Below are 17,169 nucleotides of genomic sequence, written 5' to 3'. Positions count from 1 at the left end.
GGAAAAACCCAAATTTTGTAATAAGGCAACAACTTATGGTCAATTGAAGATTTATGGATCCTTTATATCCTTATAACAAACATTTTCTCTCTCCTTATATTCCTAGTTGTGCTACTTTTGGATCATATACCAAAAACCCTAGACTACAAGTCGTTTATAGGCTACTTCTTAGGTATGTTATTCCTTGTCTAGTAAAATTGAACCTTGTCCACAGCCTAAGTAGCTTGCCTATTCAATTGTCACCTTTGAACCCTATAGCAAGAATATTCTTAGTTGACCTAAATTGGGAAGCCTCACTTGTACTGAAACTCCACTAAAGAGCAGGTGGTGGATCGATGAGGTGAGAGTGGTATACATCTCATTGTTATCTTGATCTAGGTTTCGCCTTGTGAGGCATCTCACAAGACCTCACAAGGCTTGCTAGATTTTGAGGCAACAATCTCTAGCTCAAATTAAACGCTTCAACATTTGACCTCCCACACCTATCAAGTAGTCCATTACTCCACAAAGTTGTAACATCTCAGAAGGATTTTTCTCTCGCATTTGCTCAAATTCGCAGTTTTAGAATACATATGTGGTTCTGATTCATTAAACAAGTTACTCAATTCACATGCACAATACTACTCTGTAAGTTGCATAACACCAGTCTCTCTCACTACTCGCATGCTTGCGCTCCTAGCACGAGAATTCAAGTGTCCCTCATCATGGGAAGTGATCAACTTAGAAGATTCCAGGTACACATAACCCATACCTCTAGAGCAATTCGATACCACTACTCTCCATTCATTTCCAATAACTGCTGGTAGTTGGGTGATCCAACCACAATTAGAAATCAAAACATTTAATTCAAATAAGAAAACTTCTCAAAATCTTGTCCTTCCAATATTGGAATCCATGTTGACTTTTTTCTTATTCAATTTTTGACAACATATTAAATAAAAACAGGTATCATGTCAATAAAGTTTGTCAAGATGTTCATGCTGGCTATTCCAATATTATAAACCTCAATACAACTATAAAACTTGACAGTTTAAATAATCCGATATAATCCGATTTCTAGTGATGCCAAGACAAATAAGCTTTTTTAAGTAGTCTAGAGATCCCAAGGATACAATTAAAACCATGTAAGCAAAGATCACAGTTTTTATCAGCTCAAGGAAAAAGAGAGAATTCCAACACGGTCTCTTTCTGAGCTGTAAGTCTCAAATTTCCCACTCTCCATTTTATATACTCGGTAGTAGTGATATAATCTTTTTATACATAGAATAGTCTTGTAGCATTTACTACGCCTGCCTAGACTGGAAAATGAAAGGTGTTATTGATTAGCAGCTGTCCAATGCACGTTTACAGACGTGAGAGATCGGACCTACTTTATCCTTGCCTCCAGATAAACTACATTAACTACTTTCAAATGGATTTAACCTGAGCCTACAACCAGCAAAAATCTGTAAAATAGATCACAGGCAAATAGCCAACTCAATAAACGAAAGCTACTCTGGCTTCACAATAATGCTCCACAAAATTCATAATTGTTTAAAACGTAAATTGATTGAATGACTTCAAAGTGACTTTAAGGCCACGCACATGCAGTTACATATAAACATACAGCTTGGACATTTATAACATGTAGAATAATCAGCCGCTGTCAGTGGCTTCATCCATAAGATGTCAATGGCCTTGAGGCATCAACCCAAATCAGGGAAATCATAAAAGATATATCCTTTGCATACCCAAATGCACTGCTAAATTAAAATTCCTATATTTGGGGAGTGGCAGCAATGCAGAAGCTTTTCAAATGGGATGCTGATGAATGATGTATGTAGAAGCATCCGTTATCCAACATATCCAATGGAATTTTCAAAAAATTTAAACAGTATCTTATCAAGAAATAGTGCAAATTAAGGCACCGCCACCACGCAAAACTTGCCGATATGATTGGTGATATGCCATGTAAGCTGTACATTCTCCTATAATGCCTCGAAAATGTCATCCACAGATTTGCAGCAGTTGATTTGACTGCCCTCTCTCACGAGAGATTTCAGCATCTGATTTGCCACTTCAGGTTTTATGATGATCATCATCTAGAAGAAGGGGTTTGTTATATGAACCTTCCTCGTCTACACTACCGCTATATGATTTCCCTTGCCATAATTTATCAACCTCCTCGAAGCTCAGGCCTTTCGTCTCAGGAACAAAAGCAAGGACAAAAAGGAACGCAGCCACAGCAATAGCAGAGAATACTAAAAATGTTTTGGATGTTCCCAACACATCAATCAAAGATAGGAAGCTCTCTGAAACAATCAGATTAGATATCCAGCATACTGTTGCAGCAATTCCTCCACACATACTTCTATATTTTGAAGGATAAATTTCGGAATTGATCGTCCATGGAACTGGTCCCATGCCAGGAGCAAAGAAAGCTATATACAAAACCAAGCCAAGAACAGCAAGCCAACCATAGCTACTTGGACACACATCACTGTACCAAGTGCCAGAATGCTGGGAACAGTACTGCTCGGATGTTGTGTTTGCAAGAAAGCAACTTCCAGGAAGCATCTGCACAATCAATGATAAAATATTGTAATGGATTAATAAAAGTTTACATGCTAAGCTAGGCAATCCAAGTCAATGACATCAATCTTTCAGTAAGTTTATCTCAGACAAAATTCTGATCACAAAACCTTTTCAGGTGCTTAGTTTTGTTGTCTGTTAACAGAGTTACAGAGTGAATCAAATCCATTTCCATCGGGAATGCATATCACATTGAGAAAGGAACATGGGGTGTGTCCTTACCTTGTTTCCAGAGGCTGCACAAAAGCCACACCCAGCAGTTAAGAAACCATTGCAGTTCCAAAGAGGTCGACTAAAGTTGAGGAGTGTTGGACAAGCATAACCTGCTTTTAGTGTCTGTTGTATGTCAACAGTGGGCACATCAACAGAAGTCAAGTAAAATGATCCAGATAGAATGGCTAGTGACAAAAAAATGCCGATTAAGCTCATTAGGAGTAGCAGTCTTCTTCCACACCAATCTATTAGGTATATGCCAAGAATTGTGCCAAGTGCATTCATTGCCACAACAAACAAGGAAAGTAATAAAGTTATTTGATTTGAAACAAAGCCCGCCAGCTCCACAATAGTAGGACTGTAATACATTACAGTATTAATACCCGTAAACTGTTGAAATGCCTGCAAGTGAATTACGGTAAAAATATAAGTCACAAAGAATAGGAAAATGAAGAAACAGCGCAGAACAAGGTGAATGGCTCACGGTAAACATTGCTGCAAGCCTTTGGAGCTAGATCTAAATCAAAAAACAAAATACGAAGCTAATATCCTAGCAATATGGAGGTCAGGGACAAAAAAAAAACGGTATAAGTATTCCTTCAAGAGATATAAAATGAAGAAACTGTATTCTCAGAACTAAATAAATTTCTGTGGAAGGGAAGACACGGATTCTGCATCAAACCAAGAGGGTGCTCTAGAGAGAGTAGCCACCCTACAGGGGATTCTGATATCCTGCAAAATAGGGCTGAAGGCTGAAAGGTTCTCACTGGATCACATCCTTTAAAAATTTTCCTTGGGTCAAAAATTCCAGTTAACCAACATTTACGCCCCAAACAATTGGGGTAAAAGAGAAGCTGCTAGGAATCATTCCAGATCTCAAAGGAATCCATCCCCCAGAAAATCATACCTTGGCAAGTGACTCCAACAGGACCACAAAGAGAAAAATGATGTTATATATAAGATACCCTGCAGAGTATAAGTAAAAGACCTAATCTGGACCTGTTTTATGTCAAACCTGCAAACAGGAAATTCACCTGGAACAGCACAAGAATTGGCCCAGGATTCATTGCAGAAAGAATTTCCCAAATGCTGTTGTGGAAAAAATGGTTGGCTAAAAACAGAAATATCTTCCAAGAGAAGCAAATCTGTCCAGCTAAAATAGCATCAACAGCTATGGCAGTACTATAGTCTCAATACAGACTGTAGAGAGAAAAAGTTGGCAACTCCCTTGGAGGTTAGGAAAGAAAACTGGCTACATTCGTTGAACCTTTGGGATCGGAGTAATGTTCAGAAGCCAGCCCCAGAAATGCCCAAACGAGGAGGCTGGCACCCACAGATGGAGAAACTAGAAACTGAATATGCATGAAAACACTTCATTTTATTCTTCAATATAACAAAGGGGAATACATGAGCTGCAGGAGCAGGTTGTGCCGTCGTGACCCAGGAGGCTAAACCATTAGAAAAAAAGAGAGAATTCTCATGGGATTTAGGAACAGCTACGAACAACAAAGCAGAAGCATTGGCAGCACTTCAAGGGCTAAGAATTCTGAGCACACTAACCACAGGAAAGATTACCTCCATAGGAGTGTAGAATTCTCATAGGTTTCAGGAACAGCTACAAACAACAAAGCAGAAGCATTAGCAGCATTTAATTGCTAGTATTTCTGGGCACACTAAGCCCCAGGAAATATTACCTCCATAGGATAGTCAAATATGATATTCTTAATACTGGCAAGACAAGCTCAGATACACTTTGAAACTATTTAGTCACCTACAAGTCCTGAGAACCCATAGCACAGAAGTGGATGCTGCAGCAAATCTGGAATCAGCATTGGATATGGAAGAACTGAGGGTGTTAGAAGATTGGACAAATGTTCTGCAGCCAACTCTAAATCAAAAATGCATGAAATTCCCCAAGAAGCTTGAGGCTGGGACCCGCAAATTGCAACATTATTATTTGCAAAGAAACACCTTTTTATTCTTCAATGGTGTGGCAAAAGAGAAGCAGGGAGTGGTAGGAGGTGTCATTATGACCCAAGGGGTAAAAAAGTTAAAGAATCCTCATGGGATTTGCGAACAGCTACCAACAACAAAGCAGAAGTATTAGCAGTGCTTCAAGGGTTAAAAATTCCGAAATTATTGGGTATGGGTGAACTGAGGGTCCTGGAAGAAGATTTTGAGGTGCTGAGGTGACCATCACATATCCTCGTTAAAAAATATAAGAAACAACAGAGAAAGGATTGGATGGATGCTTCCTTCATGGCAATACTAGTCCAAGGTTGCTAGAATAAGATCGACAGAGAAATAAAAGCAGAGGGAAGAAATCAGGATGGATAGATGACACACTCCCAAATGACACATCAGCTTCTGAAAAAAGGGGAAAGAGAAGGCAGCAGGATCAGAGAGATCGCTACCAGCAAGGGCCTAGAAAGTGTGCAAGACCTGAACTACAAGGAACAGACTGAAAAAGATAGATAGCCAGTCATGGGAAAGAAGGGAATCACTTCATATCCTATGGTCAGATTCCTGAGATTCTCAAGCAAATCACTCACAGATGCAGCAAGGTCAATAGAAACATCCTCGAATTTTATCAGCCTCAAGACTATCTGGGAGTCGCCCAAGTACTCCAGAATGAGCACCAACTGCCCCAATTGCTCAGCTACAGACAGAGGAGTTGGGTGGGTGCAATCTGATGTCTCAAAATGCAAAGAGAAGACTCGAAAACTGGAGGAAACCACTAAAATGTTATCCAGATCCATGGGGTACCTGAAGGAGAAGGTGAGGGCAGTAGAAATCGTGGAGAATATCAGCCTCCGTTCACAAAGTGAGTAGCAGAAAAACAGGATAGCTGCAGCCAAGGAGAAATTGGGCTGTTGAGGAGTTGAACCAATCCCTGAGAGACCAGATTAGCAAGATCAAAGAGGGCCATGATCACCCCCCACAGAACAGAGAGAGTAGAGTGAGCAGCAAATGGAAAAGCCACCAGCCAAGAAAGCATGATGGTTAATCATCAGACAAATCAACAAGCCGGTCATTTCTGACAGCTAAGTTGCTTTCTATTTTAGCAAATGCTGGGATTTTGTACAAGGCTCTGCCTTCAGTTTGTCTATATCTTCATCTACAGGAATGATAGTCAAGTAGAAATGGGTTATGATTCCCATCTTGTACTTCGCACTAAGGACTCGGCTGCTTTAAATATTCTGAATCCAGTTCAGTGTATTGTTTATTATGAGCATAGCAAGAAGACGGCCTATGGGTATAAGCCCTGGGGGGAGGTGGGGTACCTACATGATTTTTCCTGCTGTGAATACAACACTTGTCACTGTTAGAATAAAAAGAATAACAGTGACTCAGCATCCATTAATGATGCATGCCATGATCAAAAATAATAAATAAATAAAACTACAAGGCACATCAATTATTCTTGAAGAATAAGATACAAGGACTTTGTAGCTGTATACCTGAAGACCCACTCCAGTAAATAAAGCACGTCTCACTTCTTTGGACTTGAACAGGTCTAGGTATGATAAATTTCCACTGGAATCCCTACTGTTAAGATCTTCTTCAACAGCAGCTGATAGCTGTTCGACCTCACTCCCCAGACGATCAATGTCATATATCTTTTCTAGAACTGCAACACCCTCAACTTGATTGTTCTGTGTTGAAAGAAAACATGAATCAGTTGCAGGCCCATTCTAAAGAAATGTCTTTACATTTGATTAAAAACGGAAATTGTATGTAGACTAGCTAAACCTGCATAAAGAGCCAACGTGGAGATTCTGGCAAGAACAACATCAATACAAGTTGCAATAGGGCTGGTAACCCTGCTGCACCTAGCATCCAGCGCCATGTCCCTGGCACCTACAAAGCAAAAAAGCATATTCAAGTGATTAAAGTATCCTCCGATAAACACCACTTTTACTCCGAAAAACATGCAAGCAACAACGTATCCTTTAAATGAAAACTGAGAAAATGCAGCAACTTTGCATAGAATTCAGGCTAGGCAGATTATGTGGTATAGAAATATTTCAGCAGCCAGCAGAGAAATGCAGACTATGAGCTGAATATTTGATACAGAATTTGTTGGATATATAACAGGGATACCCACTAATTCTCAAGGCACTCGTTTCATTCTACTTTGTGCAGCCAATGACAAATCAGTAGACAAGTTGACAAACAATAACAAGGCTTCTTACCTCAGTAAATGCTAGATTCACAAGATATGATAGGAACTGACCCCCAGTAGTCATGAGTGTATTTGTGCTCACTAGTGCTCCCCTTATTTCAGAAGGTGAAGCTTCTGCAATATAAATAGGAGAAGTAATTGATGCAATACCAACACCTAGCCCCACCAACAGCCTGCCAACTATGAGAATATATGGATCTGGAGCAGAAGCCATGGCAATTGCTCCAACAATAAAAAATAAATCAGCTATAACTATTGCCAGCTTGCGTCCACAGGAATCACTAATCCATCCACTTATTGCTGCTCCAATTATAGCACCAACAATTGCCATGCTAACAATAGTTTCCTGTTGAAATCCAAGGCAATGGGTTGTCAACAGCCAGATGAGAAGAAAAGAAATGTTCAAAGATGAGAAAGAAAGAGGAATTATTAACTATAAAATCCCATATGAAAGCTGAAATTGAGTTTGAAGATACCTGTAAAAAGGTGCTCTTTTGCACAGAAGGAAAGTCATCACGAATGTAGAGAAGAGCACCTGATATGACACCTGCATATATGTCATTCCCACTATTAGCCACCTTGTCTCAGCCTGACTGCGACACCCAAGCACAGATACACTTGACAATACCAAGATAGCATAAACAGAGCCTAACTAAAGTGGGGACTAGCAGGATCTACAATATAACATTGTAGAATCTTGAAATGAATGATTAAGTAAAACTAACTAGCAGACCAGAGACTATAAATCAGACAATCAATTATAATATTTATATTCAGTTCTAAATGCCAATCTAGGTTGCAAATCTGCCTGATGACAAGACAACTAAGGATGGAGTTACAAAAATCAATAATACAAATACCTAAAGGAAGCAATTCTAACATTATTGAAAACTTTGAAAAGAATACAATCTGCAACTGTTGATACCAGGATAATAATTAATAAAGTGTCTGTAATAAATGTAAAACAGGATAATAATTAATAAATTATAAAAATGTCTGTTATAAATGTAAAACAGGATAATAATATTAATTAATAAATTATACCATGGCTGTTATAAAAGTAAAACAGGATAATAATTAATAAAGTATACCATGTCTGTTTTGCAAATAGCTTCTGTATTGACTAATTTATTTTCCTGGGGGTTTTTATACTCTGGGTTGCCTAACTATTTTCCTGTGGGTTTTTACCTAATCCACTGGGTTCGACAAATTTAATCCTTCGAATTCGAAATTTGCCGAACCTCAAAACAATTCGAACAAATTCGTTTATGTTCGCCGAACTTTATGCCGAACACGAACACGAACAAATTTGTGATGAAATTCGCCAAAAATTCATTGAAGTTCATTTCAGGGTTTTGTTGTTCGACATTTTTCCATCATTTATAATTTAAAAAAAATGGTATGTTTGGTAACCCTAGTGAACTTGAGGCTAAAACTTGGCGACACGAAAAAATCTACCTCACTCACAGTCACACTCGCTCACTCCACCACCAACCGGTGAGATAATCGGGCCTTTGGGAGTTGGATAACTAGCCACCGGGAAGTTGGATAACTAGGCCACTGGGCCACTGGGGCATTTGGAATTATTGAAAAAACGAGAAAGGTTTTTGATCTGATTGACAGACTTTTCTAATGGGAACAATAATAAATCTTCTTCAAGTAATGTTTCTGTCAACCAACCCATTGAGAGGGTTGAATCATTGGGATGAATAATGAATTTTTGTCTAGTTCAGTTAATAGAATTCACTAACTAAAACAACAATTATATTTTTGTCAATTTATAGTTCTGTTAATCAGCATATAATTTTACTGTGATGCATTGTCGACGGAATAATTTGTAATTGTCTGTATGGATTTAGTGAAAGTTAATGGTGATTTTTGCTTTTTATGGGGTAATCTACATGATTTATTTGTGAAAAACTGTGGCTAAATGTATTTTTCAGCCTGCTTATATTTAAATTTTATATAGAATAATTCAAATTTTATATGTTGAATTTTATGCTGAATTTTATCAGCAAAATTTTAGCTGCCGAACTTTATTCAAATTTCAAGGTTGCCGAACTCGAACACGAACACGAACGCAGTGACTTAGGTTTTTACACACAATTTTATGTTACAAAGGTAAAGCATAAAAACTATTTCTGTACAAAACAGACATAGAAACATACGACCCTTGCTGAGAAGTAAACAGTGAAGAGAAGGCACTTCATAAAAAAATTTGCAAATAAAACCTTCATTCTGGATATTATTTAGCGCAAATATACATAAAATAAAAACCAAAGCCCAAGAACGTGTTATCCTCGTCTCTTATCAATAAAGGCCTACAATGTAGGATTTACAAACATCAGTTGTTTAACATACTCAACAATGATATTTGATCTCATAAAAGCATTTTGTTTGACAGATGCTTCTCGTATCACAATTCAACAAGCATGCACCTCCCCAATCTAGGAGAACATTCAATGAAGCTAAACCAGCTTACTACATTCAACTTGGCATACTTTGTCTAAGATGCCCCAAAGGAAATAAACAGCCCTCTTGCACAGTAAGTTAGTAACACCACCCACAAGGGCTGAACATATGAGTTGGGAGATTTGAACATTGGTGTGGAAAATATTACCACCCCCATTTTATGAACCAATCAAGCCCCCATTGACATGTCTTTTTGGAAGTCCTCTGTTATTTCTCCGAGACATTTTTGTTTTTCAATATCTATTTAATATTTAATTTTTAAAAGGAGGCCTGCCTAATTATTTAAAATGATATTTAATTGTGCTGGACTTTTCCCAAGGTTCTCCCATTTCCAAGTTATACTCCTTACACTTTGGCTTTGGTCCATGTCATGCATGGCTATTAGCAGAAGCTTTACTTGCAAGGGCATTTTTAATTCCCGACAATCATGCATACAATTATATAAATAAGTGAAAGGATAGTTATTGAATGGGATGGAAAGCAACAACTTTGCCGGAAGGTACTATAAAAAATAGCCAACACTCAAAGGCCTTTCACTCATTTTAGGGAAGAAATTTACCAGTAAACCTCAAGATAAAAACTTGGAATTAGTTAAATCTTAAATCTATTCGCTTTCTACATATGAACATTGACACGGTCAATTTTTTTTACCACAAAGCTAAGTCGTTTATCATATTTACCTTCATTGTTTTTACTGCAACTGTATTAATCCTCAATGTAGCTAGAATACTCTTCCTATCCTTCAGCAGGTATTTGTTCATACAATCAAATTAAACATACAAGGAACAAAATCCATTACAGCAAAACATCTTCCTTCTGGTGATGATCTGGTTTACAGAGACCAACGCATCAAGCTATACAAAAACCAAGCAACCCAATGACAGCTCTGTAATTCATTCTACAACACAGAATGTAGGTAATCTTTTATACCCTTCATAGGCTCACACACACTTAAATTTACTTAATATTCACTTTCTTGTTTTAAGCTGGATTGCAAGGTTCAAATTTCAAATATCAGCAAAACACCTTCCTCCTGGTGATGATCTGGTCTACAGGGATCAATCATCAAAACATCAAGCTATACAAAAACCAAACAATCCAGATGACAGCTCTGTAATTCATTCTACAATGTACACAGAATGTAGGCAATTTTTCATACCCTTCATAGACTCACACACACTTAAATTTACATAGATATTCACTTTCTAGTTTTAAGCTGTATTGCAAGTTTTAAATTTCAAACAGATGATTACATCAACTATTACATATTGCTCTTTATCATAGACATAACCTAGACATTCATATCATAGGCTAGAACCTAAAATATTTACTAGCAGTTAATCCCTGTAGCAATTCAGCCAAACCTACTCGGAGATGTTACCAGCAGACATGATTATGGGACTGCCTCTCCATCAAGGCGTAGGCCCCATTCTGCAATAATGTTTGCCTGGACAGCAAAGATGACATGAGAAAACTCTTTTTTGATTGTCAACAACTTGCATGGCACAAAATAGACAGAAGTTAATAAGTGACTATAAAACTAATTAAAACAAGAAAAATTGTTAGCAAAACCTGAGAAAGGCAAAGTGGTTTTTTACCATATCATCACTGTAGAAGTTTGTAGCCAACTCTGCAGCTTCAAGCACAAGGCATGCAAGGACCTTTCTACCATCAACTCAATCCATTAGGCTAGGGTAAATTCATTTCCAAAATATTAGGTGTTTTCATTACTCAAAATGTTCTGGCTTTTACATTCAAGAATAGAGACACTAATCCTAACTAACTTGCGAGAGAATTTCCATGTATAATGCTATATTATGCTAAGCACCACGGTGATTTACACAGCTATCTAGTACCACAAAATATTGGGAATATAATATTATTAAAAAAAAGAATACTGAAAGGTTGAATACCTGAGACCCCATTCATCTTTCGGCAGATGGCTTGCATGTGATCACAGATGAGATTAAGTTAAATGTTAAACACCAAACCCCTTTAAAAGCACAGAATTTCGCATCTCAAAAATTGTCTATTTCTTTTAGGCAGTTCTGGTCCCTGGAAGCCAACAGCCATAACCTTCCTTGAAGAGTGACGCAGGTTATTTCAATAAAAGATTTAAATAGAACATAAAATTTGCCAGTCATCTTTTACGATCATTACTTAGAGAGCCAACTTTGAAACAAAGAGACTATTGATGGAAGATTACTAAAATAGTACCAAAAGGATTCCTCCCAAGACTGGAGTTGACAGATGGGTGTCATTTTGTTGCAAAATATTTCATGCTAGTGATCAAAGTTTAAGAAACAGCTCCCTTTGTTTATGGCCCATCCACCAAGCTAAGTTCACTGGTAATCAGATTCAACTATTTAACCCATATCTTCTCCATTTTCATTAAGAGGTTCTTACTTCTATTTACATACTTCAAATTTAAGCAAATATACTACTTAATTATCTATCATAGAAGTGATGTTATTTTTGTCAATATGGAACATCTTGAGAATAAATTTGAATGCTCAGTTGATGGATTTTTGGTTATTTCAGAAATTCTCGATGGGGAATCTCTACCAGAGGTGTTTGGGATGATGTACTGAGATCATCCATGGTATAATTAGGACTTTGAGATAAATCTATTGTGGTAATTCCAAGACTAGAAATGTAAGATCACGTTATGAAGAGTGAACCGGTTCTGGTTTTTGTTTTTTGATATGTATAGACTCGAAATGGTCAGCTATAGATCCTGACTGTAATTCCAGAACAGGTTTTAGCTCTCAGACATTTTTTGTATGATTTGATCTTATGAAATATGAATAGCAATTATAGCATTATACAGTTTTTTCTGAGGGAAAAAAAAAACAAAACAAAATGAATGCTTGGTTAGATTTGCTCATATCTAAAGGAAGGAAGCACAAATTTTCAACCTACATTATGATAAAGTACATCAACTTAATGAATTAAAATCTTCATGCTCTCATAAACTGGATATGACTTGTACAATATGGAAGACCTATAGTAATACAATCTTCTCATCAAAGGTTTGATGCTTGAATGCAGACAAAGGGGATGCTTGAGTGTAGACAATAGCCATAAGCCAGCATGCATTGCAGCAAAAGATAATAGCAGCTCAGAAGAAACTCTGACAGATATAAGAGAAAGTTATCTGAACAATATGAGTGAGGGACCCGAGTTCAGATACAGGTTAAAAACTTAAAGCTTCCTAATTTCCAGGTCACTCCTAAATTATTGCTAGGGCTGACCCCCACCTATAGATGAGATAAACTGTCTCACACTATCCATGCTCCTTTTGTTTGATAAGAGAGATCTCAGTATGAATTGGTGGACTGCATTTCATTTTAGTTTTTGTAGTTCTTATCTAGTTTAAGTAGTCTTAACAAACCAAACATAATGCCCTTGCAAATTACAAGCTAATATATTAACCATGATGTCCTAAAAGTATCACAAATCCTCACCACACATTATTATGATAATGCTAAGAGATAACCAATACCCTTGCCTGGACCTAGAGAATCGCCGACCCTTATAACACATACTGTTATATTTCATTTAAATGCTAGCAGCATTCATTCCACTTTAAATCCTCCAATTATTTTCTCAACTAAGGTAGCAGGAGTTGAATTGCTGCAAAATAAATTTTACATGTTCGCAAAAAAACTTTAAATGTTTACAAAAAAACCTTTACATGTTTGTCGCCAGATCCGTCAATGGGTCTAGCCCAAGTGGTTGTGGGATGGAGTATTATACTATTATCCACCCCACCCAGGGTCTATTACTATTAGTTACATGTTGGGATCTTATATTGTTGTAATGGCTTTGAGCCCTGATGTTGATCGGCCTTGTTCCTTAGAGTTCACCCTGGGTACCATCCTCAAAATGAGGGGAAGCCCTCAGTGGTTTTCCACAGGCAGTGTAACCTGAGAAAAAAATTATTTGTGGCCAGTTCTAGTTGCATTTCTTTTAGATGCTTGTGTTCATTCCACTTTATATCCTCCAAAAAGTTCCAATCCTTGCTCAACCAAGCTGGAGGTATTTGAATTGCTGCAAAGAACCTCAACGTGTTTGTGGCCATTTCCAGTTGTATTTCTTTTAGATAATAGAATTCATTCAACTTTAAATTTTCCAAACAAATTCCAATTATTTGCTCAACAAAGGTAGGATTTATATACAGCTCATTTTGTGTCCTTCGAAGGGATGATTTAAAATCCTTGTGGTTTTTCTCCTCTCAAGTCCTGCATCCCTCACTTTCCCTCAATCAAGATTTTCTTCTGTGTAGGGATAAAAAGCACATCCAAGCTGGCTGATTGATATGTAGATTTTCATCCCTATAATTTTTTAATATGTAAATTGAATAACCTCTAAATTCAAAGGATAGCAACCTCTACTGTATTTTCTTAGAGGATGTTTGCTTGAAAAGACATTTAGTGAACTCTGGGACTTATTTTCCATCTGATGTTCTTGCCGATTTGATTCATGTTCTTCAGCTTGTAGAAAAATTTCAAAAGAAGACCTTTTACAAAACCTTCAGGAAAAAAGGCTGGGAATAACAGTTTCACCTTGCACTTTTTTTCTGGGTGATAAATAGAGCAGTAACATCGCATTTAAAAAGCAGCAGTCCATTTTCAGTTTTACAATGTCAGTCAAAATCTAGATGCTGCCAAGATTTACCTAGACCTTACTGCATGTAATTGAAATTCTCATCTAATTTATGAAGCAGAGATATTGCTTAGATCTTTGATTCAGACATGCCAGGGGAACACTACTTTTGTGACTTCAACTGTTTGGAAGCAAGGGAATTACTTTATATGACAGTTTGCAACTTTGCAGGCTAGGGATCAGTACCATTCACAAGAAATATTATATGTTATCCATACATACCAACTATTATTACATTGCAGTGTGCACCTGGAAAGCTAGTTGACTTTTCCTGAAGTCCCAGTAAAGTCATAATCAGCCTTTTCCGACTAGGCAGACACGTTAAGATATATATCAACTGATTACTTCAATCTGTTTTAAGTCTTATATTGCTGAAAATGTAAGTTTTAGCAATATCAGAAGTGGTATACAAATTAAGTTCAATTAAATTAGCAATCAATATATTAAGAAATTCTGTTAAGAACAATAAGTTTTAATTAAATTTGACATATACCCTTCTATGGCGTCAGGTCTGTCAGGTATACGATATATGATCCACTCCTGTTTGGCAAGGAGTGTGAGGTGAGCCCCAAAATCAAGTGCTTGTCACTACCATAGAAATGAAGGTAAGTGAAATTCCTACTTCATACATTATTTGTGGGTTTCATATGGTGTCCTTCATTAACAAATTTTAATAAGCATGAATCGATCGAATATCATCTAGGTGTCACTTCGATCTAATACCATCTAGGAGTCAATTCGAACTGATAGCTTCGGATAATATCTACAGAGGCAACCTTTATTTTGAGATAAAATCTACAAAGGCTTCGACCCTTGGGTAATTGGACAACACAAGGTGAGACTCCAAAAGCTCTAAAAGTCGTTCATGTCCATCAAAAACACATAAAAGAGGAATCAAAGCATTCACTAAAATACAGATAAAGTTGAGAATCGTCAGAAAGAGCGCATACCCGTGTCGTAACCGAACAACAATCCACCAATACCAGCAACCATGGTGATACCGAGTACGTATGAGTTACCAAAGAATGTCACCCTCTTGCCTACTATAGGCCCAGATGATCCCGAACTCCCTGGCAATAATCCCATCGTCATTTTCGCAAAATGCGCTAAACTCGAATCCTGCGACGCACCGCTGCTATAACCTTTAGTTTTGGTCCGTACTTAGTGTGGTGGGTGGATGAGAGAATAAGTACAGAAACGTCAGCAAATTGCTCCAATCAGGATGTATGCCATTCAAAGGCATAACAAAACGTTTTACACAAAATGGACCCTTGCAGTTAAAACCCTGCACAGATAAATATTTGTATTATAAAGTTTGAACACAAGTTGGAAAGGATATATTCAACTAAGAAAATACAGCACTTGGCCCTAAGTTCCTTTCTGCTGAGTGCTGCGCTGTTCGAGCATAAGCTCGATAGCCTATCCTTTAAAGCACTTAACAAAATATAGCAGCCGAGAAATATAACAGCAGTAAGTGTCTAAAATCCTTCAAAAATAGCCTGATCTGATCTGCATAGCAAAAGCCGCCATTTTCCAGCCAGATTTCATCGTTGAAATGCTAAATTAATTTGTCCCGGACGCTATTGAATAAGTCACAGACACGCCGAGCTCTAATAAGCCATCTATAACCAAAATTCGCTGTAGAGAGGCTAAATCTTTGGCTCAAACGATCTCCAGTAACAAATTGAGGGTGAAATGACCCATTTTCCAACCAAATTTTACCAAATGAAATCTAAAGTTTTATACCATCTCCAAATTCCTCCAAGAAAAGAATTTACCATTAATAACAAAGCAGTGTATAATCATTCAAGAGCACATACCGTCGCAGAAGCGCTTGAGGTTGATCGAGCTACTCCTTGCAATTCGTTGAATCGGCAAGCGTAAAAAAAGGCATGGAAGCAAAGGAAATTGCTGAAACCAGTCTCTCTCAAGGCCCTCTCTCTCTCTGAACTCAACAAAAGCAAGAAATCTTGCAGATTCTTTGAATCTATGGTCTCATGAACACCTCCAAAAGGCCGAACGGCTGCTAAATCCCGAATCCCAAATCCCAACCTCAATCCCTATCCCTCAGACAACTCCAAAAAAAATATGGACTCTTTGAAGGCCGGGCAATGGACTCTTTAAAGGCCGGAGCTCACCTGGCGAGAAATGTGTCTCTAAAATAGCTCTGCCGCTAAAACCGCTACTTTATTTGTGCAATTTAGGGGCGTTTCCCAACTGGCTACCGTGACAGAAGGCCGCGAAATAGTGAAGCTGAGAATTTGTAGTAAAGAATAAAAAGGGCCGAACCGGCTCGCCGCGCGTGACGTCAGATGCAAGGCGATCCGACAAAAATGGTACAGATCGGACGGCCTGAGTTGCTTGTTACACGATTTCCACTGGAAAAGTGGGCCCCGTGCCCTGACATCTTTTCAATGCAGGCTATTTTGACACGTGTCCTTCCTGTTTTCTTTTCCACCGAACACCTGTCGTCCTTCACTGTCCCCATTGGCCGACCACCCGTCCCCGTAACTGACACAAAAATTGAGGGACCACCAAATTTATGTTGAGAAACTGACCCTACAATTCTACACCTCATGACCCTCATTGGTCCAACTTGGCACATGCACATGTATATTGACATTTACTATATAATTTTTATTTTTTTATTATAATAAAATTAAATAAGCTTGTGGTAACATTAGATAATAATAATTTAATTTTAAAATCAGGATGATGTGGCTACAAATTTTTGACCAACATAATTTCCACAAAATTTCATTATTAAAAGACTAGTAAAAACATATATATTCTAATTTTAAATTTATGATTTTAAAAAAACACATACTTTTAATCATTAAAAGTATTAAAAATAAATATAATATATTTATTGATACATTGTTGTATTATTTGAATAAGACTTTTTTAATGGGTGTGGAGGAATTGTCTGGACAATCAAAAGTGGTCAGAAGCCGAGAAATTGTCTGGATGATCAAAAGTGGTCGGAATCCAACTAAAAAAATTTCAAAAAGATTCAGCACCATCAAAAATCGTCTAGGGAGGTGAGGAATTGTTTGGAC

The 17,169-nt window shown here is 37.5% G+C and overlaps 1 protein-coding gene across 5 annotated transcripts; it reads right to left on the bottom strand.

Moving 5' to 3' along the window:
* Positions 1-1,522: 1,522 nt before the first annotated feature.
* On the bottom strand, positions 1,523-16,338 carry LOC149153422 (inositol transporter 1-like). 5 transcript variants are annotated; one of them, XM_089441214.1, is made up of 9 exons: positions 15,061-15,194; positions 11,041-11,103; positions 10,824-10,889; positions 7,447-7,517; positions 6,981-7,316; positions 6,538-6,645; positions 6,246-6,440; positions 2,794-3,186; positions 1,523-2,556 (listed from the first exon to the last, which is right to left on the bottom strand). In XM_089441214.1, the coding sequence occupies exons 3-9, from the start codon at positions 10,831-10,833 to the stop codon at positions 2,059-2,061; spliced, it is 1,611 nt and encodes a 536-aa protein (XP_089297340.1). In that variant the 5' UTR covers positions 10,834-10,889; positions 11,041-11,103; positions 15,061-15,194; the 3' UTR covers positions 1,523-2,058. The 5 variants fall into 5 exon arrangements, with proteins under 5 accessions (XP_089297340.1, XP_089297339.1, XP_089297337.1 ...); XM_089441213.1 differs by lacking the exon at positions 15,061-15,194 and adding an exon at positions 11,356-15,050; XM_089441211.1 differs by lacking the exons at positions 10,824-10,889; positions 11,041-11,103 and adding an exon at positions 15,931-16,338 and having other exon boundaries at positions 15,061-15,395.
* Positions 16,339-17,169: the final 831 nt, after the last annotated feature.

This window comes from Pinus tabuliformis, chromosome 9, assembly GCF_031772625.1.
Source record: "Pinus tabuliformis cultivar Carrire ecotype Pingquan chromosome 9, CPIR1, whole genome shotgun sequence".
Classification (NCBI taxonomy): domain Eukaryota; kingdom Viridiplantae; phylum Streptophyta; class Pinopsida; order Pinales; family Pinaceae; genus Pinus; species Pinus tabuliformis.
The sequence above is the reverse complement of the archived record's forward strand: the minus strand, read 5'-3'. Positions and strand labels throughout refer to the sequence as shown.